We start from the raw sequence: 27259 nt of genomic DNA, 5'->3' as shown, positions 1-27259 counted from the left end.
CTTTTCTTATTTGGGTGCATTTTATTTCTTTTTCTTTCCTGATTGCTCTGGCTGGGACTATCAGTACTATGTTGAATAGGAGTGGTGAGAGTGAGCATCCTTGTCTTTTTCTAATTCTCAAGGGGAATGCCTCTAGCTTTTGCCCATTCAGCATGTTGTTGGTTGTGGATTTGTCATAGATGGTTCTTGTTATTTTGGGGATATTCATTTGATGCCTAGTTTGTTGAGGGCTTTTATCATGAAGAGATGCTGGATTTTATAGAAAGCTTTTTCCATGTCTATTGGAACATGGTTTTTATTTTTAACACTATTTCATGATTGTTGTGAATTGTATTACTTTTTATTTTTCGATTTTATTTTAGTTTTAGAGTGAAGTCTTCCTATGTTGCTCAGGCTGGCCATGAGCTTCTGGGCTTAAGTGATTCTTCCAGCTTAGCCTCTTAGCCAGTGTGCCTGGCTGAATTATATTTTATTATGCTTATTGGCCTTTTTATTTTCCTTTACATTATTCATGTCTTTTGTTGTTCTGTTGGTGTGTTCAAATTTTTTTTACCGGTTTATCTTACATTGATTCTTTGTATATTATATATTCCAGTTTTTCTTTCTGACTTATACTTGTTCCAATTTTCTCCAAGATTGTTTTTGTTTTTGCTGATAAGAATCAGTGTTTGGGTTTTTGTTAAACAAACTTTTGAAAATAAAGTTTAACATCCGGCCGGGCGCGGTGGCTCAAGCCTGTAATCCCAGCACTTTGGGAGGCCGAGACGGGCGGATCACGAGGTCAGGAGATCGAGACCATCCTGGCTAACACGGTGAAACCCCGTCTCTACTAAAAAATACAAAAAACTAGCCGGGCGCGGTGGCGGGCGCCTGTAGTCCCAACTACTCGGGAGGCTGAGGCAGGAGAATGGCGTGAACCCGGGAGGTGGAGCTTGCAGTGAGCTGAGATCCGGCCACTGCACTCCAGCCTGGGCGGCAGAGCGAGACTCCGTCTCAAAAAAAAAAAAATAAAAATAAAAAAAATAATAAAGTTTAACATCCATATAGTAAAATGAACAAATAAAGTGAACATACTCATTTAACTAATTTATCCTACCGTACTAGTACCCCAGAAGCCTTTGTCATGACCCTTTAAGTCACTAATCTCCCTCTGAAAGGTGACTACTTTCTGTCTTCTATAAATTAGTTGTGTCCATATTTAAACTTTATATAAAGGAAATCATATATACAGTGTGTATTATTTTATGTGTGGCTTCTTTCTATTAACATTATGCCTGTTAGATACATCCATGTGGTTGAGTGTGGCAGTAGCTCATTCTTTTTCATTGCTTTGTAATATGACTGTGCCATGATTTATTTGTCCATTTTACTGTTGTTGGATATATGGATTGTTTCTGTTTGGGGGCCATTGAGGCCATTCTTGTACATGTGATTTGGTATACATATGTAAACGTTTCTGTTGGATATAGACGAGTGGAACTGCTAAGTCATGGAGTGTGCTGTGCATATGGTCAGCATTAGTAGATCCTGCCATCCTGCCAAACAGTCCCTTAAAGTGGTTGTAACACTTTATACTCATCAACAAAGCGAAGAGACATAAGAGTTCGTTCTGGTTGCCCACATCCTCTCCAGTACTTGGTATTGTCAGTTTTTGTAGTTTTGCCATTTGTGTGGGTGTGAGGACGTATTTCATTGTGGTTTTAAGTTTCATGTCACAGATGATTAATGATGTTGAATATGCCAATAGTTTTTTAATCCAGTCTGACAGACTTTGTCTTTTATCTGAACTGTTTGGTTCACTTGCATTTAATGTAAATTTGTGCAACGGATATATTTGGGTTTATGTTTACCATCTTGCAATTTGTTTTCACAAATTGTCACATCTGTTTTTTGGTTTTTTTTTCCTTTTTTGCTTTCTTTTAGAGGAACCAAGTTATTTTTATTGTTATTATTTTTTTATTTTTTATTTTCTTTAGGTAATGATAACAGTTTTTCCCCTTATTCTGTGAATATAGTGAACTACATTAATTGATTTTCCAATTTAAACCTGTTTTGGATTCCTTACATAAATCAGACTTGGTTGTTATGCATTATCCTTTTTATATATTACTGGATTTAATTTGCTGAATTTTTAAAGTATTTTTATGACTACTGAATGAGAGAAATTAGTCTCTCTCTATATTTTTTCTTGCAATGAAATTGTCAAAATTGTCTTCATACAAAAGTTAGAAATATTTCCTTTTTTTCCCCCCAGTGTTTAAGAGTTTATATTATTAATTTTCTCCGGGAACCAACTTCTGGCTTTATTAATTTTCTCTATTATAGTATGTTTTCCATTTCATTACTTTCTGCCTTTTTCTTTATTACTTTCTTCCTTTCCTTTCTTTGCTTTTAATTTGCTGGGGTTATTAGTCTTTGTGACTTTTTGAGATACTTAGAAGGTCAACCTGTATTCTTTTTGAATGCATATATTTAAGTCTGTATTTTTCCTCCCAGCACCCTTCACCCCCCAGTTTTTGATATGTGTATTCTCATTATCATTCAATTAAAAATTTTTAATTTTTGCTTTTTTTTTTTTCTTTGACTCATAGATTGTAGATAATTTCCAAATATTTGGGATTTCTTCTTATCTTGCTCTTGCTGATTTCTGGCTTAATTCCATTGTAGTCAGAAAATATATTCTGTATCATTTCAGCCCTTTGAAATTTGTTGATATCTGCTTTGGCCCAGCATATGGTAATTTTATTTATTTTTTATTATTTTATTTTATTTACTTTTGAGACAGTGTCTCGCTCTGTCACCCGGGCTGAAGTACAGTGGCATGATCTCGGCTCACTGTAACCTCCGCCTCCTGGGGTCCAGCGATTCTCCTGCTTCAGCCTCCCAGGTAGCTGGGATGACAGGCACGCGCTGCCATGCCCAGCTAATTTTTATATTTTTTAGTAGCAACGGGGTTTCCCCATGTTTGGCCAGGCTGGTCTCGAACTCGTGACCTCAGGTGATCCACCCACCACAGCCTCCCAAAATGCTAGGGTTACAGGCGTGAGCCACCTCACCTGGCCCATACGGTAGTTTTAATAAGTATTCATGTATACTTGAGAAAAGTGTATTCTTCTTTGTTATATGCAGAGAAACCTGAATAGTCCTGTATCTCTGCAACAAATTGAATACTATATCTATGAATGGACTATATAGTAATAATCTTCAAATTTTGTATATATCTATCTATTGATTTGCTTTTTGTTTGTTCTATCAGTTACTAAAAGTAGATTTAAATCTCAGGGTATGATTGAGAATGTGTTTCCTTTCGATTCCTTCAGTTTTCTTCTTTATTTTGAGACTATATCATTAGGTACATTCAAATTTAGGATTTTTTTTTATTGAATTTGCTTCTTTATCTTTACAATCTATCTCACTTTAAATCTAATTAAATTTCTTGTGGGTTTTTGTTTTTTATTTTTTTTTTGCGAAAGAGTCTCCCTCTGTCACCCAGGCCAGAGTGCAGTGGCACAGTCTTCGCTCACTGCAACCTCCACCTCCTAGGCTCAAGCAGTTCTCATAGCTGGGACTGCAGGCATGCACTACCATGCCCTGCTAAATTTTGTATTTTTAGTAGAGATGGGGTTTTGCCATGTTGGCCGGGCTAGTCTCGAACTCCTGGCATCAAGTGATCAGCTCGCCTCAGCCTCCCAAAGTTCTGGCATGAGCCACCACGCCCGGCCTAAACTTCTTGTTTTAAAGTCTTTGTCTGATATTGGTATAGTTTCTCAAGGTTTTAAAAATTCTATGTCTTTCTCATCCTTTTACGTTTAGCCTTACGTTATTTTGACCATGTCTCTTGTAAGCTTCATTTTTTTAAAATTCAGTCTGAAAGACTTTGCCTTTTATATGGAATATTTGATTCACTTTATACTTAATATGATTAATAGTCTATTAAACTTTCTTTCTTTTTTTTTGTAGACAGTGTCTCCTCTGTCACCCAGGCTGGAATGCAGTGGCATGATTTCAGCTCATTCCAGCGTCAACCTCCTGGGCTCAGGTGATCCTCCCACCTCAGCCTCCCTTATTAAAGAGTCTTTTATTATTATTTTAGTGGGTTGCCCTTGTTATTACAAGAATATATTCTTACTGATTTTTAAATTAAATCTTAAAAATTAAAATTTTTAGGTGGGGAACAGTGGCTCATGCCCTTAGTCCCAGCACTTTGGGAGGCTGAGGCGGGTAGATTGTTTGAGTCGAGTTCAAGGCCAGCCTCGGCAAAATGGGGAAACCCTGTCTTTACAAAAAAAAATTTAAAAATTTGCCTGGAGTGGTGGCACACACCTGTAGTCCCAGCTACCTGGGGGACTGAGCTGGGGATCACTTGAGCCCAGGAGTTCAAGGCTGCAGTTAGCCATGATCACACCACTGCTCTCCACACCTGGGCGACAGTGAGACCCTGTCTCTAAATAAATTAATTAATTAAATTAAAAATTTTTAATTAAAATTTTCCACACTATAATAAAGGCATTATTGATACTTTTGCTATATTTAACCTTCTGTAGCCTTTGGTGCTACTATTTCGTGTATTTTAATTTTTCATATGTTACAAAGCCCACAAAACATTATTTTTAAAGTCAATAATCATTTTGATTTGCCTATATATTTGCCCTTTCAGTTATCTTCATTTTTTTCTGTATGACCAGATGTGTGCTTCTATCTGGAAACATTTCTGTTAGCTTGAAAAATTCCCTTCAGTATTTCTTTTAGAACAGGCAGGATACTAACCAGATTCTCTCAACTCTTTTTTTTCTTTTGTCTAAAAACAGCTTTATCTTACTTTTTTTTTTTTTTTTTTTTTTTAAAAAAGAGATGAGGCCCTGCTATGTTGCCCTGGCTGGAGTGCAGTGGCTATTCACAGCCTCAAACAATCCTCCCACCCTAGCTTCCTGAGTAGCTGAGACTAGAGGGGCACACTGCTGAGCCCAGCTTGCCTTCGTTTTTGAAGGATATTTTTCTGGGTAGAAAGCTCCATCTTTCATTTGAATGCTATTCTATTCCTTTTTTTTTTTCTTTTTTTTTGAGACAGAGTAAGACTCTGTCACCACCCAGCCTAGAGTGCAGTGGCACAATTTCATCTCAGTGCAACCTCCACCTGCCAGGTTCAAGTGATTCTCCTGCCTCAGCCTCCCGAGTAGCTAGGATTACAGGCACCCACCACCATGCTCGGCTAAATTTTGTATTGTTAGTAGAGACGGGGTTTCACCATGTTGGGGAATGGTACCCAACATGTAGGCTTTTATCGCTCACCTGCCTTCCACCATTTCCCCCAGGTCCTCAAAGTTCATTATATCATTCTTAGGCCTTTGCCTCCTCATAGCATCTTAGCTCCCACTTATAAGTAAGACCATATGATATTTGGTTTTCCATTCCTGAGTTACTTCACTTAGAATAATGGCCTCCAAGTTCATCCAAGTTGCTGCAAAGGCCTTTGTTTCGTTCTGTTTTATGACTGAGTAGTATTCTGTGGTGTATATATACCACATTTTCTTCATCCAGTCATTGGTTGATGGGCATTTAGCTTGGCTCCGTATTTTTGCAGTTGCCAGTAGTGCTGCTGTAAACATGTATGTGCAAGAATCTTTTTCATGTAATGACTTACTTTCCTTTGGGTAGATATCCGGTAGTGGAACTGCTGGATCAAATGGTAGTTCTAATTTTAGTTCTTTTTTTTTTGAGACAGAGTCTTGCTCTGTTGCCCAGGCTGGAGTGCAGTGGTACGATCGTAGCTCACTGCAGCTTCCGCCTCCAGGTTCAAGCGATTCTCCTGCCTCAGCCTCCCGAGTAGCTGGGACTACAGGCGCCCATCACTGTACCCAGCTAATTTTTGTATATTTTTTTAGAGATGGGGTTTCACCATGTTGGTCAGGCTGGTTTCAAACTCCTGACCTCGTGATCTGCCCACCTCAGCCTCCTAAAGTACTGGGATTACACGCATGACCCACCACGCCTGGCCCTTTTTAGTTCTTTAAGGAATCTCCATACTGTTTTCCTTAGTGATTGTAGTAGTTTACATTACCACCAGCAGTGTAAAAGAGTTACTTTTTCACCACATCCACGCCAGCATCTTTTTTTTTTTTTTTTTCTAATTATGGCCATTCTTGCAGGAGTGAGGTGATACCTTATTGCGGTTTTAATTTGCCTTTCCACGATAATTAGTGATGAACATGAGCATTTTTTCATATGTTTGTTGGCCACTTGTATATGTTCTTTTGAGAATTGTCTCTTCCTGTCCTTTGCACACTTTGTCCTGGGATTATTTGGGTTTTTTTTCTTGCTGACTTGTTTGAGTTGTAGATTCTGGATATTAGTCCTTTGTTGGATGCATAGTTTGCAAATATTTTCTCCCACTCTGTGGGTCGTGTGTTTGCTCTGCTGATTATTTCTTCCGCTGTGCAAAAGCTTTTTAGTTTAATTAGGTTCCATTCATTTATTTTTGTTTTTGTTGCATTTGCTTTTGGGTTCTTAGTCATGAATTATTTACCTAAGCCAATGTCTTGAAGAGTTTTCTAGATGCTGTCTTCTAGAATTTTTATGGTTTCTTAGATTTAAGTCTTTGATTCATCTCGAGTTGATTTTTATATAAGGTGAGAAAGGAGGATTCCTGGCATCCATAAGGAACAGCATTTATTCCTGAATCTAAATTTTGACTAATTAATGCTTTTAACATTTTAATTAATGTGTTTAACCTCAAATGGATTTATCGAAACTTTAAAATATATGCAAAGATTATATATGCTAAGATTTTTTTTCCCTATTTTTATGTTACATCCTCTAGATTTGAATTTACTTTAAGTGGAGTATTCCAAAGTTAGGAATTGAAATCAAATTGCTTTTTTTAGGTTTATGTTTTTATTTCCACAGGTCCTGCTCAATCTGGAATTTTGTCAGATCGTGAAGTGGTAAACCTCTTTCTTCATTTTACTGTCAACCCTAAACCCCGAGTTGAATACATTGACCGACCAAGGTGCTGCCTCAGAGGAAAGGAATGCTGCATCAATAGATTCCAGCAAGTAGAAAGCCGCTGGGGTTACAGTGGGACGAGTGATCGAATCAGGTATCTGTTATATTGGGGATACGGGGGTAGAGTGGGGGTAGCAGTTACCATTTGGCCTTTTTTATATATTATGGGAGATAATTAACCAACATTTCATTTTATACTTTGTTTAATACACTTTTAAGTTAAGTTAATACAGGAGTCAAGAAGTCACTGAGGCATCCCGCCCTCCTCACTGATTTATGAGTGAGGGTGACTTCTTAAGAAAAAAACAGAGTAAGAAAGGATTGGGTTGGACCTTCTGTTATGTGATTTTTTTTTCACCCGAGATGGAGTGGCTCTGTCACTCAGGCTGGAGTGCAGTGGCGCGATCTCTCTCACTGTAACCTCCACCTCCTGGGTTCAAGCGATCCTCCCACCTCAGCCTCCCGTTACTCGGCAAACCTGTAAGGCATGCACCACCATGCCCATCTAATATTTTTGTATTTTTAGTAGAGACAGGGTTTCACCATGTTGTCCAGGCTGGTCTTGACCTACTGACCTCAAGTGATTCACCTGCTTCAGCCTTCCAAAGTGCTGGGATTACAGGGGTGAGCCACCACACCTGGCTGTTATGTGATTTTTGTTTGGATCACCACTGCCCAGTGAGCTGAGCTCTAGACCTTAATTGATCAAACATTATTTTTACAGGCTTAGGGCTACAATTAATAAATGCAACCTTACTATGTTTAGTGTGAGTTTTTTCTTTGCATGGATGTTGCAGGGAAAATATCTCAGTATACATTTATAAAAACTTTGAGAAAAAAATCAAGAATCTTGAAAAATGCATGCATATAATCCTGTTGAAGAAATTGTCTTTGCTGTATTGTGTTTCTTTAGGTCAAGTGTCAAAATAGAATCAGTGCCAGTCTTCACAAAACATGACTTTTGGATTTTCATTTGTTGAATAGCACTTCAGTATAAAACTAGAAATTAACAAGTTGGTTAAAAAAGAGAAATCTGGTTGGATGGGGGACTATTATAAATCTCGAGTTAACATGGAAATTAAAAATGTACTTTGTAGGCTGTTTAATAATAATTCACAATAACTATATGTAAAAAATTATGGGATGAGGCCAAAGCTGCACACAAATAAAAAATAATAATTAACTACTTATAGTAAATAGAGTAGAAATAAATGATTTAAGCATTCAGCCCAAGTAGCTAGAAAACAAATAGCAAAATAACTCTAAGAAAAGAGAAAGTAAATAGATAAATGCAAAAATTAACGAATTAGAAATAGTAGAATTGATAAATCCATAAGCTGGTTCCTTTAAAAGACTAATAAACCTCTGGCGAAGGTAATAAACATTCACATTTAGAAGTAAAAACGGGAATACAATTATATGCTGACATTTTTATTTTAATTCTGGGTTTATTCTGTGCTAATAAATTGAACATGTTGATGGAATGGATCATTTTATAGGCAAATATAAATTATCAAAATTGACTGAAGAAGAAAGCCTGAATAGACCAATTACCATGGAAGGAATTAAAAGTTATCAAAGAACTGTCCCTTCACAAGGTGGTTTTTACAGGTGAGTTTTGTCAAATCCTCAAGGAACAGTTAGTTTCCTTGAGCATTAAAAGAATAAAATACTACTTGGTTAATTATTGAAGGAAGCGTAACCCTTATATAGGAATCAGGCAAGACAAAAAAAATCTAGATCAATCTCAATATAAAGAAGAAAGTTTGTGTAAAACATTAGGATATTGAATCTGTACCTTAGGAGAATAACACTGTATGACCCAAACAGAATTTATTTGGAGATTGAAAGAATGGCTCAGTGTTAGGAAATGTATTAGTATAATTCTCACAACAGATCAAAGAAGAAAAACAATTTGATTTCAGTCGATGTCAGAAAGGTTTTTGATAAAATTTCACCTTCATTCCAGATATAATTCTTACTAGATTAGGCCTAGAAGGGTACTTGTTTGCCATGATAAACTACTGAAACCTCAAGATAGAGATGCCTACTATCCTTGCTGTTTTCAGCAGTGTTATTATAATTCTGATTGATTATTTGCTAATGGCATTATATACATTAGTAGTTCACAACCCTATCAAACCCAGTTCTCTCTTTTTTTAATAAATATTTTGTAATTCCCACTTTACTAACCTGAAATAAAATTCATAGATAATATGCTTTATACATTTTGTAATTGATGAGTGATCTAGTTATCATATAAAGGGGAAATAAATGTAACTTATAGTAAAATATGTAGTTCAATACATAGACTTTGGGTAGGACAACACTAGAAGGCAAACTGAAGTAGTCAGTTGCTGTACATATATGTATCACCATGATGAGACAGTTTCAGCTGCACAGTACCTGTGTGTTATGTCTTAAATACCATGAGCAGCATTGCTGCCACTTACGTTTTCTTTAAAGGTTCCAAGTAAAAGAGTATGTATAGTTGATCCTACTCATGGTGTCTATTTCTGAACTTGCCTACTGGCTGAAATTTATCTGTAACCTGTAAAGTCAATACTCGGGGCACTTTCTTAGTCATTTTCAGCAAAGGCTTTAGTTGCCAGACCAGCATGTTTCCAGCTGTGGCTGAACAAGGCAAGGCTCTACTTTCCTGTTTCAGCTCTCCTACAGAGGTGGAGACGGGGAGGGACAGTGCAGTGGAGTGCAGGAAACTCTGGCTCTTGGGCAGGTTGAATGGGGCTTGAATCCCAGCTCTGGCACCTCTTAGTGGGGCAGCCTCAGACAAGTCACTTAACACTTCCAAATTCTGTTTTCTCTTTTGTGGAATAAAGAAAATAGAATATACTAGGACGAGGTGTTTATTGGTTTGTTTTGAGATGGAGTTTCGCTCTTGTTGTCCACGCTGAAGCGATCTCAGCTCACTGCACCTCCAGGTTCAAGTGATTCTCCTGCCTCAGGCTCCCAAGTAGCTGGGATTAACAGGCATGTGCCACCACACATGGCTACTTTTGTATTTTTAGTAGAGATGGGGTTTCACCATGTTGGCCAGGCTTGTCTCGAACTCCTGACCTTAGGTGATCCACCAGCATCAGCCTCCCAAAGTGCTGGGGTTACAGGTATGAGCCACCTTGCCTGGCTGGATGAGTTGTTTTTAGGATTTTTTTTTTTTTTTTTTTTTTGAGACGGAGTCTCGCTCTGTCGCCCAGGCTGGAGTGCAGTGGCCGGATCTCAGCTCACTGCAAGCTCCACTTCCCGGGTTTACGCCATTCTCCTGCCTCAGCCTCCCGAGTAGCTGGGACTACAGGCGCCTGCCACCTCGCCTGGCTAATTTTTTGTATTTTTTAGTAGAGACGGGGTTTCACCGTGTCAGCCAGGATGGTCTCGATCTCCTGACCTCGTGATCCGCCCGTCTCGGCCTCCCAAAGTGCTGGGATTACAGGCTTGACCCACCGCGCCCGGCCTGTTTTTAGGATTTAAGATTATAATCTATGTGAGGTGTGTATATATGTGTATATGTATAGACACACACACACACACACACACACGCACACATATTTCCCCTAGGAGCAGTGGTTTAGTATTTGCTAATTCTGTATATTAAGAAATATAACTTACGCAGATAATGAGAATTTACTGTATATTGCTTCTGTTTATATGGTAGTCGCCTCTTGTAAAAGTCTGAATATTAAAATTGCACTAAAAGACTGGGCACGGTGGCTCAAGCCTGTAATCCCAGCACTTTGGGAGGCCAAGGCAGGTAGATCACCTGAGGTCGGGAGTTCGAGACCAGCCTGACCAACATGGAGAAACCCCGTCTCTACTAAAAATACAAAATTAGCCAGGCGTGGTGGCGCATGCCTGTAATCCCAGCTACTCGGGAGGCTGAGGCAGGAGAATCGCTTGAACCTGGGTGGTGGAGGTTGCGGTGAGCCGAGATTGCACCATTGCACTCCAGCCTGGGCAACAAGAGCGAAACTCCGTCTCAAAAAAAAAAAATGCACTAAAAAATCTGGTTTATAAACAAAATGGAATGAGGTTCAAGGCTTGTAGTTATAAACAGATTTTTTACCTACATGAATTCTGGCAAGACACCTAAAAGTTGATTGAGTTACGGGAGACTGTTCTATGCATTTCAGGAAATCTAGTTTCCCTGGCTCCTTGCCAGTAGTGCCCCTAAACCTTTGTGAAATCGAGTATGCCTTCTTGAGGGTGGAACTGCTCTTGAGAACAACTGGTCCACCTAGATAACCTTAGTGTCAAGCCAAAAAACTACTAGAACCAATAAAAGAGAATAGTGGCCACTTATAAAAAGCATATTTAAAAACCATTGGTGTTCCTGTATGTCATCAAAATTCAGTTACAGAGATGAGTAATGATGACAGTTGTACAATGATATGAATGTATTTAGTGCCATTGAGCTGTACACTTAAAAATGGTTAAAATGGTACATATTTTACCACAAAAAAATTATAATATAAAACAATTTGCTTAAATTGAGTAAATATCAGTAAATAATATTTTGAGTGTGTTACTATTACAGTATGTTACCGTATTACAGTAATTTTATATATCACTATATATATAGAATGTTACTATAGTATTGTGAATAATCCCATTCATAACAGTAACATAATATTAAATAGTAGGATTAAACCCAGTAAGAAATATAAAGTACATTAGCTTTATGAAGAACTGGAAAAGTTTGAGTAGAATCATACTTTAATAAGGACAGTGTCTTCCAAGTTAACCTATGTATGTTAGAGAATTTCTTTCAGAAGTCACATACTATTTTAGATAGTGGAGAGTAGCTTGGCAAAATTCTCTTTTTTTTTTTTTTTTTTTTTTCTGTGACGGAGTCTTGTTTTGTTGCCCAGGCTGGAGTGCAATGGTGAGATCTGGGCTCACTGCAACCTCCGCCTCCTGAGTTCAAATGATTCTCCCTGCCTCAGCCTCCCGAGTAGCTGGGATTATAGGCGCCTGCCACCATGCCTGTCTAATTTTTGTATTTTTAATAGAGACAAGGTTTCACCATGTTGGTCAGGCTGGTCATGAACTCCTGATCTCAGGTGATCTGCCTGCCCCAGCCTCTCCAAGTACTGGGATTACAGGTGTGAGCAACTGCACCCGGCTGGCAAAATTCTTAGCAGTTAATTTGGAAGAGTACATGTTTCTCTTTTAATAAGAGTAATACAGATGACAAGACAAAGTATTGTAAAGCTATAGGAAATTAGTGTTGTATGGAGCAGAGTATAGATGTCAGAAACTAACCTAACATAAACGAACATTTAGAAAATGATATGGCCAGGTGTACTGGCTCACACCTGTAATCCCAGCACTTTGGGAGGCTGAAGTGGGCGGCTCACTTGAGCCCAGGAGTTTGAGAGCAGCCTGCGCAACATGGTGAAACTCCATCTCTACAAAAAAATTTAAAAATTAGGTGTGGTGCATGCACCTGTAATCGCAGCTACTTAAGAGGCTGAGGAAGGAGGATCGCTTAAGCCTGGGAGATTGAGGCTGCAGTGAGCTGTGATCTCACCACTGCACTCCAGCCCAGGCAACAGAGCAAGACCCTGTCTCAAAAACAAAAAAGAATATGATAAAGGTGAGAGAAGGATTAATCACTGGGAAAATTAAGTTAGATCCTTACTGATCCCATATACCCGTATTCATGTAAATTAAAATTTTAATATTAAAACTAAAACCATGAAAGTGCTGGAAGAGGTAAATGTTTATGTACTATGAGGATGTGGTAGACCTCTCTAAACTTGGCATATATCATAATTTTGAAAACAGATAATTCAAAAAGTTTAAGTACAAAATCACCATAAAGTTAAAAGATACGTGACAAATGGGAAACGTATAGTGGATATTACCAACAAAGCATAAATATCATCTATATATAACATGATCTTTTGAATCTACATTAAAAAGACAAACTCATCTGTAGAGAAAAATGAGAAAAGAACATGAGTTCAGTATTTCATTAGACAGAAAATCCAGTGGGTAGTAAGCATATGAGCAAATGTTTTATCTCATTAATAATCAAATAAATAGGCTGGGCGTGGTGACTCACACCTGTAATCGACGCACCTTGGGAGGCTGAGGCGGGAGGATCTGTTGACCTCAGGAGTTCCAGACCAGCCTGGGCAACATGGCGAAACCCCATCTCTACAAAAAAATATAAAAATTAGCTGAGCATGGTAGTATGTGATTGCTTGAACCTGGGAGGTTGAGGCTGCAATGAGTGGAGATTGTGCCATTGCACTCCAGACTGGGTGACAAAGTGAGATCCTGTGTCAAATAGTAACAATAATAATCAAAATATAAATGGAATTTGTCACTATCAGTTTCTCAAAGGCAAAAGGAAATGAAAAATACTCCTGGTTGATAAGACTGAGAGTAAAATGATCCTTATACCTTATGGGGTATAAAATGTTATCTTTCCAGAAAGCAACTTGACAATGTTTACCTAAAGCCTAAAGACTCTGTCTTTTGACTGGGTGTGGTGGCTCACACCTGTAATCAAAACACTTTGGGAGGCCAAGGCAGGAGGATCACTTGAGCTCAGGAGTTCAAGATCAGCCTTGGCAACATAGTGAGATCCTGCCTCTACAAATAATAATTTTTAAAAAGTTAGCTGTATGTAGTGGCATGCACCTGTGGTCCCAGATATTCAGGAGGCTGAGGCAGGAGGGTCGCCTGAGCCCAAGAGGTTGAAGCTGCAGTGAGCCATGATTGCACCACTGCTCTCCAATTTGAGTGACAGAGCAAGACCCTGTGTAAATAAAGAAATAAAAATAAAAATTTTTTAAAGAATGTGCCTTTTATTTTCATCAGCAATTCTACTTCTAGGAATTTATTCCAAGGAAAATAATTAAGGCTTCATAAAATGATTTAGCTGTAAGATTGTTCATCGTGCCATTATTATATAATAAAAACTGCAAATAACCTAGATTATCCAACAGGGCATTAGTTAAATATAGTGAATTGGTAATTTTTTTTTTTATCATTTTACATGAAAAAGAGGTTACAAATATATATATTCTGATATGATTTTTAAAATTATATATATGTTTATAGAAATGTGTAACTGAAAAATATAAAGGATTAAAAAATGTAAAGGGTTTGCAAGGGCTATCTCTGGATTTATGGATACTTTTAAATTTTCCTCTTATTTAGCTGCATTTTCTGTTTTTTTAAGCGGGATATATTATTGTTTATTATTTATTTGTAATACTTTAAGTTCTAGGGTACATGTGCACAACGTGCAGGTTTGTTACATATGTATACATGGGCCATGTTGGTGTGCTGCACCCATTAACTCGTCATTTACATTAGGCATATCTCCTAATGCTATCCCTCCCCGCTCCCCCTGCCCCACGACAGGGAGAGTGAGTCTCTCTCTGTTGCCCAGGCTGGAGTGCAGTGGTGCGATCTTGGCTCATTGCAGCCCCTGCCTCCAGGTTCAAGCGATTCTCCTGCTTCGGCTTCTTGAGTAGCTGGGACTACGGCACACACCACCACACTCAGTTAATTTTTCTATTTTTAGTAGAGACAGGGTTTCACCATGTTGGCCAGAATGGTCTCCATTCCCTGACCTCATGATCCATCCACATTAGCCTCCCAAAGTTCTGGGATTACAGGCATGAGCCACTGTGCCTGGCCTATTTTTTTTTTTTTTTTTTTTTTTTTTTTGAGACAGAGTCTTGCTTTGTCACCCAGGCTGGCACCATCTCGGTTCACTGCAACCTCCGCCTCCCGGGTTCTAAGCAATTCTCCTGCCTCAGCCTCCCGAATAGCTGGGACTACAGGCGTGTGCCACCATGCCTGGCTAATTTTGTATTTTTAGTAGAGACGAGGCTGCACCATGTTGGCCGCGCTGGTCTCGAACTCTTGATCTCAGGTGATCCACCTGCCTCGACCTCCCAAAGTGCTGGGATTACAGGCATGAGGCACTGTGCCTGGCCTGCTTTTTTATAATAGAAATTATAAATAACATATATTAGAGCCAGGAGTGGGTAGCTCATGCGTATAATCCCAGCAACTCAGGACAATGAGTTGGGAGGATCATCTGAGACCAGTTCTAGACCAGCCTGGGCAACTTAATGAGACGCCATCTGTAAAAAAAAAAAAAAAAAATTTAACTAGCCAGGAATGGTGGTGTGCGTCTGCAGCCCAGCTACTTGGGAGGCTGAGGTGGAGGGATCACTTGAGCCCAGGAGTTCAAGCCTGTGGTGAGCCATGATTGTACCACTGTACTCCAGCCTCAGCAATAGAGCAAGACTCCATCTCTTTTTAAAAAATTACATGTTTGTAAGTGTTTAAGGTGATCTTACTGTACCAGATGTTTAAAATAGTACTGTTATCTAGCTTATAGGGCTGTTATGATGACTAAAGGAAATAATTCTGTAAAGAACTGAAGTTCAGTGCCTGGCACACTAGGAAGTACTCCTGAAGTGGTATTGATGTGCTAGTAGTATTACTAATAATTGAGGTTGTTGCTGAAAATGTTGAGAATTACTCAATGTTATTTTGTACTGTAAGACATTATAATTATGTCAGATTTTACAGGCTTTTAGTTCCTTCTTCTTCTTCTTTTCTTCTTCTTCTTCTTCTTCTTCCTCTTCCTCTTCCTCTTCCTCCTCATCTTCCTCCTCCTCTTCTTCCTCCTCCTCTTCTTCCTCCTCTTCTTCCTCTTCTTCCTCTTCTTCCTCTTCTTCCTCTTCCTCTTCTTCCTCTTCCTCTTCTTCTTCCTCTTCTTCTTCTTCCTCTTCTTCTTCTTCCTCTTCTTCTTCTTCCTCTTCTTCTTCCTCTTCTTCTTCCTCTCCTCTTCTTCCTCCTCTTCTTCTTCCTCCTCTTCTTCTTCCTCCTCTTCTTCTTCCTCCTCTTCTTCTTCCTCCTCTTCTTCTTCTTCTTCTTATTCTTCTTCTTATTGTTTGAGAAGGAGTCTCTCTGTGTCGCCCAGGATGGAGTGCAGGGTCGCCTGCAACTTCCATCTCCCAGGTTCAAACGATTCTCCTGCTTCAGCCTTTCAAGTAGCTGGGATTACAGGTGCCTGCTACCATGCCTGGCTAATTGTTATATTTTTAGTGGAGACGGAGTTTTGCCATGTTGGCCAGGCTGGTCTCAAACTGCTGAACCTCAGGTGATCCACCTGCCTCAGTCTCCCAAAGTGCCAGGATTGCAGTGTGAGCCACCGCACCGGGCCTCAGTTCCATATGTATTTAATATCAGTTTTTATACATTCACAAAATGGAGTAAGATGGGTCAGTATTTCTTAACTATTATGACCAAACTGGACTTACTAATTTTTCTAGTTAGTAAACTGCATTCGAGTCCTGTCCCAGCCTTTTGCCACCAGTATTCTATTAGAGTAGCCTGCTCCCTTCACAGCTCTTGTTACAATTTGTAATTATTTATTTATTCGTTTCTTGTATTATCAGTGTCCTCCATTAGACTGTAAGCACAATGCAGGTAGAAACTGTCTTGTTGACCATTACTTCTGCAATGCCAGGCCTAGTACCTAAATATGATAGGCCCTTAGTAAGTATTTATTGAATTGATAATTGTTATAGTTTGAGATGCTGGGCTTCAGTCCTAATGGCTGACATGTCTGCGTTCATGAAAAAGATGTACAAATATTTGGACTCATATAGCACTAACATTGTCATTACAACAAAAGTGGATATTTAGGTTAAATTCTTTTACAAAACCAATTTTTAGGTTCCTGTTAAGTTCAAATCTACTCTAGAAAGCTTTTTGGTAAGCAAACAGATGACATTTCCAAGGATATCTAATTTGTTTTCCTCCAAGTTACACTTAAAAAAATTTATAACCCTTCAGAATATGAACACATGGGATTAATTATGTTATTTTATTTTTGGCTTCTTTCTCTCAGGTTCACAGTTAATAGAAGGATCTCTATAGTTGGATTTGGCTTATATGGATCTATTCATGGCCCTACAGATTATCAAGTGAATATACAGGTACAGTTTCCTCCTCCACCATATATCATCTTAAAATAAAACAAATAGGTAACTTTACAATAAGATATTGTTTTGACAGAATCCAAATTTCAGTATAATTGTCAAAGGAATCAGAAGGCCTCTCAGTAGCATTGTAAGCATAGAGAGTTCTGTTTTAGAATTGATCTAAAAAGTCTGCTTGCAGAAAATTGGGGTCCTTCACAAAAGCATTAGCATATAAGGAGCTCTTCTTTGTCCAGGAATCCCTTCTATTAGTACTTCCTGCTCTGCAGTCTTAAAACACCCTCCTGCCTTTTTCATGGCCCTTTCAACTCTAGGACTGAAACTAAATTTCTTGTAACTGGTATGAGCATCCTGTGACTTCCCGAGGGGCTGAGCAGACCCTGCTTTATTCTTGGTTACTTTTTTTTGAGACAGGGTCTCACTTTGTCGCCCAGGCTGAAGAGCAGTGGTGCGATCACAGCTCACTGTAGCCTCAATCACCCAGGCTCAAGAAATCCTCCCACCTCAGCCTCCCAAGTAGCTAGGACCACAGGCATGTGCCACCTCGCCCAACTAATTTTTCTTTGTTTTTTTTGTTTGTTTGTCTCGCCGTATTGCCCAGGGTGGTCTTGAACTCCAGGGCTCAAGTGATCTTCCTGCCTTGGCCTCCCAAGGCATTGGGATTACAGGCATTAGGCCCCTGCTTCATTCTTTAGGCTTTCTCCACCTCAGTTCTTTCAGATAGGGCACTACTCCCCTTTCTGGAGGAAAGTTAAAATACTTGTCTCCTTCCTTTCCTTATTAATAAATAAGGTGTTCTTTACACTTTTGACTGCATACCCCGATTAGTAAAATTAGTAAATTTATTTTTGAAAACACATCCATATTGTATTTTTACTTACAAACTTATATATATGCAATACTGTATGTATATTTTATGTATAAATTGAAACATGAAAAATATGAGAAAGTAGACAAATGTTTCACATTTTTGTTTATCAACAGAAGAACCCACCATCTCTAAAATGTTATTAATATATTATCTTTAATAATAAAAACTTTGGTTAACTTTATGATCAAAATGCATTGTTAGTTTTCAAAATACTGGTTTTATATTTTGTGATACAACAGTTCAAACATCTGGCTTGATGACAGTCAAAAAAGATACCATACTACCTCAGAAAGAAGATACCATCCTCTAAAAGGAAGAATTGCGTTATTGGCTCTGCCAACAGAATCATTCTACTTATTTTCCAATGCTGTACACTAAGGTTTATTGTGAAATTCAGCTGCTAAATTTACATCATTCGTGTCAGTTTGTTGTACTTATAAACCAATTAGAAAGCTATTTTTTTTTTTAAACAGAGTCTCTCTATCACCCAGGCTGGAGTGCAATGGCACGATCTCTGCACACTGCAACCTCTGCCTCCCAAGTTCAAGTGATTACTGTGCCTCAGCCTCCCAAGTAGCTGGAATTACAATCACGCGCCACCATACCCAGCTGATTTTTGTAGTTTTAGTAGAGATGGGGTTTCACCATGTTGGCAAGGCTGGTCTCGAACCCCTGACCTCAGGTGTCTGCCCACCTAGGCTTCCCAAAGTGCTGGGATTACAGGTGTGAGCCACTGTGCCCAGCCAAAAAGTTATATTAATATTTTAATAAATTTTAAACTCACTGAAATTATTTGAAAGATTTTTTAATAGGTTAGAAAATTTTGTTTCCATGTTTTTTAAGTACAGAAAGACGTTAGCAAACCTCTGAAGGATATAAAAGATTTTCACAATCACTCCCCATTGTACTTTATATACTTTTTTAACATATTGTTAAGATCCTATTCAGTAGACCCCATGAACCCACTTAAGCAAGCTGGATAATCGGCAGGTCCAGGAAGGCGCAAGTTCCCCACTGTCAGCCGCTGATTGTGGAACCTCACTCTTACATTATGTATTACAGAAGTCACCAGACTCGGCCTGGTGTGGTGGCTCACACCTGTAATCCCAGCACTTTGGGAGGCCAAGGAGAGTGGATCACGAGGTCAGGAGTTTGAGACCAGCCTGGCCAACATGTTGAAACCCCGTCTCTCCTAAAAATACAAAAAAATTAGCTGGGCATGGTGGTGCATGCCTGTAATCCCAGCTACTTGGGAGGCTCAGACAGGAGAATTGCTTGAACCAGGACCTGGGAGGCAGACATTGCAGTGAGCCAAGATCACGCCACTGCCTTCCAGCCTGGGCTACAGAGTGAGACTCCGTCTTAAAAAAAAAAAAAAAAAAAGAAGACACCAGACTCCTTGTGTACAAACTGAGGGAGGGCATCAGGATTATAGGTACATTAAAATGATGAAGTGTACCAGCCATCCCATTACTGGGTATATACTCAAAGCATTATAAATCATGCTGCTATAAAGACACATGCACACATATGTTTATTGTGGCACTATTCACAATAATAGCAAAGACTTGGAACCAACCCAGATGTCCATCAATGACAGACTGGATTAAGAGGCACATATACACCATGGAATACTATGCAGCATAAAAAATGATGAGTTCATGTCCTTTGTAGGGACATGGATGCAGCTGGAAACCATCATTCTCAGCAAACTATCGCAAGAACAGAAAACCAAACACCGCATGTTCTCACTCATAGGTGGGAATTGAACAATGAGAACACTTGGACACAGGAAGGGGAACATCACACCCCAGGGCCTGTTGTGGGGTGAGGGGGGAGGGATAGCATTAGGAGATATACCTAATGTAAATGATGAGTTAATGGGTGCAGCACACCAACATGGCACATGTATTCATACATAACAAACCTGCACGTTGTGCATATGTACCCTAGAACATAAAATATAATTTAAGAAAAAAAGATGAAGTATAAATACTATGAGTAAAATAATAGAAACCGTCTGGGCAACAGAACATGATCCCATCGCCACACACAAAAAAATGAAAAATTAGGGCTGGGTGCAGTGGCTCAAGACTGTAATTCCAGCACTTTGGGAGGCTGAGGTGGGCAGATCACTTGAGACCAGGAGTTGGAGACCAGACTGGCCAACGTGGTGAAACCCTGTCTCTACTAAAAATACAAAAAAATTAGCCAGGTGTGGTGGTGCACACCTGTAATCCCAGCTACTCAGGAGGCTGAGGCACGAAAATTGCTTCAACCTGGGAAGTGGAGGTTTCAGTGAGCTGAGATCCCACCACTGCACTCCAGACCGGGCAACAGAGTGAGAGTCTGTTTAAAACACACACACACACACACACACACACACACACACACACACAGAGATGCCTAAGGGCTTCATATTATTCTGTAGTTTGCTTCATTTGGTTTAACTTAAATGTAACTTGTCTCTTAAAAATTACAGATCATTGAATATGAGAAAAAACAAACGCTGGGACAGAACGATACCGGCTTTAGTTGTGATGGGACGGCTAACACGTTCAGGGTCATGTTCAAAGAACCCATAGAGATCCTGCCCAATGTGTGCTACACAGCATGTGCAACACTCAAAGTAAGAATCATGCACGATGTTCCAGATGGTTTCCTCTTGAATGTTGCAGAAAGTGTGTTTTAGAAGCTGGGAGTCACTGACAGCTGAGCCATTTATAAAGAGCGGGGAAAAGAAGCTGGTACTTAAAATATTCCCCTGCCTTCTGAAAAGAAGTGCTTCTCCCCACAGCTCTGTTCTAAAGGAAATAGGTCTTCCTAAGAAGTAGCCCTTTGTTTCAGTAAGCAGTTGAATGTTTGGCAGAAAATAAAAGTAATTTTTAAAAAATCTTTTCACTATTCTCTAATAGCTGGGCTCTACATTCAGTATTTTTATTCATTAATTAGTTTTTTGGTAAAAACTTCATTTTTTTCTAAATGATATCATAAAATTGTATATAGGAGTGATAGTGTAATGTAATAGAACATTAATTAAAACACCACATTAAACTGAGTGCTTATTAAATGAAAATTACTAAGGAACCTTTTGTTCTCATTTAGGGTCCAGATTCCCACTATGGCACAAAAGGATTGAAGAAAGTAGTGCATGAGACACCTGCTGCAAGCAAGACTGTTTTTTTCTTTTTTAGTTCCCCAGGCAATAATAATGGCACTTCAATAGAAGATGGACAAATTCCAGAAATCATATTTTATACATAATTTAGCATTATACTACATCTTGGCAAAATAGTACCATACAATCTAGTGTCAAAAACATAAATGGCCACAAAAAAGTAGTTTGAGTGTTATGAATATTTATAATCGTAAGATAAGAAACAGTTTCTTAGAGGAGATAGAAAAATGTTTATTTAAATCTTTGCATGATTTAAAAACAGATTTTCCATTTTCTTACAACTTTAGGAGAAAAGAACTGGGTTTAATGGTTAAAAAAAAAAAGCACAGCCTTTTCAGCTTCATCTTGTATAATTTCATAGATTGGCTGACTTAGGGTCTTTCAATAGTTTGGAAATTGAAAGATTCTTGTTATATATAGCTAGTTTGGGTTTGTTTTTAACTATTTTGAAGGTTAATTGAGATGGGCAAATAGGCTTAATTAACTGTTTTGAAGGTTGGATGAAAAGAGATGGGTCAGTATTCCTACAGAATTCGTATTAACTAAATTTCAGAAAATTAAGAAGCTGACTTTATATTTGGGGGTTTGAACTATCTAGTTGTTAGCATTTGTAATAATGCTTAAAAAAGGCCTAATAAAATGCCCAAGAAAATTTTCAGTGCATTTACAGAGAAGGATATTTTGTAGTAGTAATGTGTTATGTAGTACAGTTTTAAAGCTATAAATGGAATTTTGTGTAAATTCACAAAAATGTGATATAAACAGGATCTAAGACTGGATTCTCTGTCACTAAACTGCACCACTATACCTGTCTCTCTGTGTGGGGGACACTGCTGATGGTTCCCAAGACTGAGACGATGACGGTGATGACGACTGGGTGAACAGACATCACTTCAACATTGTGAAAATCCTGCACAGCAAGAAACCGAATAAAATACTAACATTTCTAACAACTGCTCTGATATTGTAAAGAGATCCAACAGAATCACTCCTGCTGAAAAATACACTTTCTGCCACCTACACATTTCTATCTAGGAAGTAAAATTTGCTTCATGGTCATGACCCTATTAGTCACTGTTACAGCTGTGTTGGGGATAGGAAGTATATCTGGCAGATTGACATATATATGCTTTTTTATAAAGCAGATTTTTAAAATATAGTAAGATTCATTTTTTCCCTTGAAAGTGATTCTCTTATAAAAAATGTAAGTGGAGTTTAAGGTATATCAAATCGTTGTGGAAGGTGATTAAAAATCAAAATTCTTTTAAGTATCAATTTAATTTTTTCTAAATAATATATAAAAATTTTTCATCCAAAGCAATCTTTCACTTTATATTGTCAAGAAGGTAGGTATATTGGTGGCTGAGGTCTCCTGAAATTGCTAAAGAGAAATTTTTCTGTGGTAATGCTCTTATGGATATAAACCTCAGTTAAATGGAATATCTATGGGATGTGTGGTTCTGGTTAACTAAAAATTAACCAGTAAACACTCTGTAGTAACCATTATACAAAATACTTCTGCCTTAAAAAATATGATATGCCAGAGATGAGTAAGTGTTTCTTGACAGTGGACAGCTTTCAAATGACCTTTCTGTTGAACTGAACAATTGAAACTGCATCAGCCATAGAAAGGACAAGAAACAGAACTGTTTACTAACTTTGGGACATCCCCTGGAATTTTTAAAAATAAATATATATATGTAACCCTTTTTTGTCATTTGCTTTTTCTTCTAAAAGTGAATATAAACAGCATTTTGATTTTTTGTTTGTTTTTTGAGATGGATTCTCGCTCTGTTGCCAAGGCTGGAGGGCAGTGGTCTGATCTCAGCTCACTGCATCTTCCACCTCCTGGATTCAAGCAATTCTGCGGCCTCAGCCTCCAGAGTAGCTGGGATTATAGGCGCCCACCACCATGCCCAGCTAACTTTTGTATTTTTAGTAGGGACGGAGCTTCACTATGTTGGCCAGGCTGGTCTCGAACTGACCTCAGCTGCCTTGGCCTCTCAGAGTGCTGGGATTACGGGCGTGAGCCACCACGCCTGGCTATAAACACCATTTTGGAACAGAGGTTCTAGTTAATTGAGTTTAACTTTATGGGAGTAATGCAATACAAAATACAAATACCTCACTGCTGACTTAAAGCAGTTCATAGGAACTGCAGCGATAACTGCCGCTGCCTTTTGTTTCTTGATCACTTCTTGTGGTCTCAGGTTTTTCTCCCCTGTTCTAATCTCAGGAGGTGGAGGATGAATGTGGGAGAATCCAATAAATAATCTTACTGTTAGAGTGTGACTATCATCTTACAGCTGTTTATTAATAATAACTACCCAAGTGACTACTATGTACTAGGCTCTGCAATAAGTACTTGACTACATTCTTATTTGTTTCTCACAGCATCAGTATGAGGTAAGTACCCATTTCACGGGCAAATTAAAAGGTCAGCTAGGCTGGGCATGGTGGCTCACACCTGTAATCCCAGCACTTTGAGAGGCTGAGACAGAAGGATCACTTGAGGCCACGAGTTCAAGACCAGCCTGGGCAACATAGACCCTGTCTCTGAAAAATAAAATTAGCTGGGTTGTGGTGGCACGTGCCTATAGTTGTAGCTGCTTGGGAGGTTGAGGGGAGGATTGGTTGAGCCCAGGGGTCCAAGATTACAGTGAATTATGATAGCACCACTGCACTCCAGCCTGGGTGATAAAGCAAGACCCTGTCGGGGCAGGAAAAAAAAAGTTTATCAAGTGGTGGGAGGTGGAATTTAAACCCATTTACAGAGTTGAGAAAATGTTTTGCAGGGTTCAAAAATAACATGTCACCATTCTCAAACTTTGCAGTGAGACCCAAAAAGATATTTGACTATCTACTATAAAATATACTTTCTGTTTTAAGAAAGTGTGATATTCCAGTATCTACCCAACAAATTGAGATTCCTTGCATTATCAGAGTGTTGACAGTAGTACCTATAGTTTTTTTTTTTTTTTTAATTATTATTATTATTTTTTGGAGACGGAGTCTCGCTCTGTCGCCCAGGCTGGAGTGCAGTGGCGCAATCTCGGCTCACTGCAAGCTCCGCCTCCGGGGTTTACGCCATTCTCCTGCCCCAGCCTCCTGAGTAGCTGGGACTACAGGTGCCCGCCACCATGCCCGGCTAGTTTTTTGTATTTTTAGTAGAGACGGGGTTTCACCATGTTAGCCAGGATGGTCTCGATCTCCTGACTTCGTGATCCGCCTGCCTCGGCCTCCCAAAGTGCTGGGATTACAGGTGTGAGTCACTGTGCCTGGCCTTTTAAAATTATTTTTAACATGGGAATAAACTTGTAAGACATTAAAGAGAGCAAGGTCTTCAATGAGATATGTTACATGCAATGTGTTCAAAACGTCCCACTTTTTAGTGCTTCTTCAAACCACTTTAGTACTACTTGCTGTTCTAGTCATCCAGATTCAAGACCTGGAATTGTCCCCCAATTAGAAAAAACACATCCTTCACAAGAAGGATGGTACCTTTGCAGTCCCAGCCCCAACAGCCAGCCCCAGAGCTGCACGGTGTATTTATTCACATACACCTAGTTTATATGCTTTTAAAAATCCCTTTTCCTGTTTCTCCATTGCGAGTTTTTAAGTGGAACTCTATTTAAAACACGATAAAGTGAGTCCTGTAGTTATGCAGCTACTGAGGAAGCTGAGGCAGGAGCGTTGCTTGAATCCAAGAGCATGAGACCAGCCTGAGCAACATGGCAAGATCCTGTCTCAATAAAATGAACCACCACAAACATTTACAAGGGGTTTCCTACCATTTGAATCAGTCTCTGTGTTTTCCCTCACCGTTAGGCAGTATGTCTTCCCACTCTGCCTCTCTCTCCCTTCAAGAGGCAGGGATGTGGGCAGGAGCAACAAGTCAGGTGGACATGGGGTGGATGACTTTTCTTCTCCTTGCTGGTGCGGTGAAGTCCTCATACCGCCTACTCCTGACTCACGTGTGGGAAAGGCTGAATGGTTCGCTGCAAGGCACCTCTTCGCTCTCTTCACCCATCTAGCCAGATGCCATCATAACTCACCTTCACAGATGCCCCCTTTATTTCCATGACAACTGCCAAATCTCTAATTGCGGCTGACGTGACTTCACCCAAAGCAGATTCTACAAATGACTGCTATATAATGCTGGTTCTGCTTTTGTGCCTCAATTCTTAACTGATTTCAAAGAAGGGAAATATGGTTTTGGTTTAACACCTGGCTCACTTTCTTCTGCTCAAGCCTTTATACTGCATGGCCTCAGTGGCCATGTGGACAACCCAGCCACACCTAGGTTTCCAGTTTCTTCTTTACCTCAAGCAAACTTCACCATTCCTTATCATGGCCACACCGTATACCCTATCATGATGTGGAACTGCTCTACATCTGAAATAGTAAATTCAGACAGCCCACTCTTTGGCCACAACATTTGGTGTTTCTTCCAGCTCTCACATTCCAGTTACACCCGTTACTGAACCTGAAGACTGCAGCCCCTTGTCCTCTCTGTTCTTTTCTTCTTCCTTCTCTACCCAGTTAGACTCTATTTTTGGTCTCCCTCAACCCCTCTCCACCTTTGGTCTTTAATCACTTTAACAATTTCATCAATAACCTTCAACACACTTATATATACCTAAATCAATCCAGTTGTCTGCCTTACCTTCAACTTCCTGACTGCTTTGGTAGTAGCACTGGGGCCAAAAAAAGAAATTTTAATTAAAAAACAAAAAACAAAAAACAAAAAAAAACTTCTTAGCTGGTTAATCCAGGCATTTAAAGTAATGTAACTATAGGCCAGGCGCTAGCTCACACCTGTAATCCTAGCACTTTGGGAGGCCAAAGCAGGTGGATTGCCTGAGCTCAGGAGTTCGAGACCAGCCTGAGCAAAATGGCGAAACGCCTGTCTCTACTAAAAATACAAAAAATGGGCGTGGTTGTGTGCGCCTATAGTCCCAGCTACTCTGGAGGCTGAGGCAGGGAGAATTGCTTGAACTCAGGAGGCGGAGGTTGCAGTGAGCCGAGATCCTGCCACTGCACTCCAACCTGGGCGACAGGCTTTTCCCATCCCCCTGACTCTTTCTCAAAAATAAATAAAATAAAATAATGTAACTATAAATTGGGATCATGAGGATTTCATGGTCTTCCTTAACTGTCTACTGCTGAGTGAGTTGCAATAGTCAGCCCTTTGCCAGTCTCGAGAGTCCCAATGTAAAGCTGTTCCACTTTGCTCACACCTTCAACACCTTCCCCGCCCTTAGTTAATGAAAGAAATTCCACCTCCCATCACCAAACCTATAAACATAGCTACATGTCCATCTAAGCTTTCCCTTAGGAAGGAGGGAGTGTCTAAGGCCTCCTGTAGTGAAGTCAGTCTCTACTTGAGCTCAGATCCTACCTCTTCAGGAACTGCCCTCTGCTGTAACCTCTCCTCTCCTGGCTCTTTCCTACCAATCTTCAAATATGGTAAAAATAAGTATTTGAATGTCATGTGCCCCTTCAGATACCAATTGCTCCTTCACAGTGAAGTCACTGGATTATTCCCTACAATTATCTCCATTTCCTTCTCTCCACTGAAACTGCTCTAGCCCAGGTCACCAACACTGACCTGATTTCTAAATCTTGTGGCCACTTCTCAGTCGTTACATGTGACATGCTCTCTCTGGAGCGTTCATCACTGTTGATATTCCCTCTTGAAGCGCGTTTCCTTAGTTGCCGTTGCACTGTACTCTTACCTGGTCAATGACTTCTCTACCTGCCCTTGCTGTTCTATCCTGAGCCCTCGTGCTCTTTACACACACTCTCATCCATTTCCATAGCTTCAATTGCCATCTGCTTTCAGAAGATTCCAGAATCTCTATCGCCAGCCTTGATTTCACAAACTTTCAGTTACATATATTCAGTTACCCCTTTAATACTTGTACTTGGATGTCCCGCGGGCATCTCCAACTCATTATGTACAAAGCTGAACTCCTCATCTCGGACTCCCAGACCTGTTCTTTGGGCCTCAAACTTGGGCATTTCCTTGACTCTTCCCCCTTATTCGCACATGCAGTCATTCCCAAGTTCTGATGATTCCAGTTCCTGAAGATCCTTGAAATGATCAGCGCTCCACCCTCCCTGCGGTTACTCTAGTTCAGGCCACCCTCTCCCATTTAGGGGGCGGATCTCCCTATTTCTGGCTTTTCCTCTGTCGGCCACAGTGCA

The 27259-nt window shown here is 39.6% G+C and overlaps 1 protein-coding gene across 2 annotated transcripts in view; it reads left to right on the top strand.

Annotated features, from left to right (window-relative positions):
- Positions 1–22752, top strand: part of BTBD1 (BTB domain containing 1) — a 57675-nt gene extending 34923 nt beyond the window's left edge. Inside the window, exons 5-8 of one of the 2 annotated variants that reach the window (XM_050796148.1) lie at positions 6904–7096; positions 16910–16997; positions 20354–20500; positions 20977–22752. In XM_050796148.1, coding sequence (XP_050652105.1) covers positions 6904–7096; positions 16910–16997; positions 20354–20500; positions 20977–21135 — 587 coding nt within the window. In that variant the 3' untranslated portion in view covers positions 21136–22752. Of the gene's footprint in view, positions 1–6903; positions 7097–16909; positions 16998–20353; positions 20501–20976 lie in introns of those variants that run through there. The other variant, XM_050796149.1, reaches the window with a different exon arrangement.
- Positions 22753–27259: the final 4507 nt, after the last annotated feature.

This window comes from Macaca thibetana, chromosome 7 (assembly GCF_024542745.1).
Source record: "Macaca thibetana thibetana isolate TM-01 chromosome 7, ASM2454274v1, whole genome shotgun sequence".
Lineage (NCBI taxonomy): Eukaryota > Metazoa > Chordata > Mammalia > Primates > Cercopithecidae > Macaca > Macaca thibetana.
This window is presented reverse-complemented; position numbering and strand designations above follow the sequence as displayed.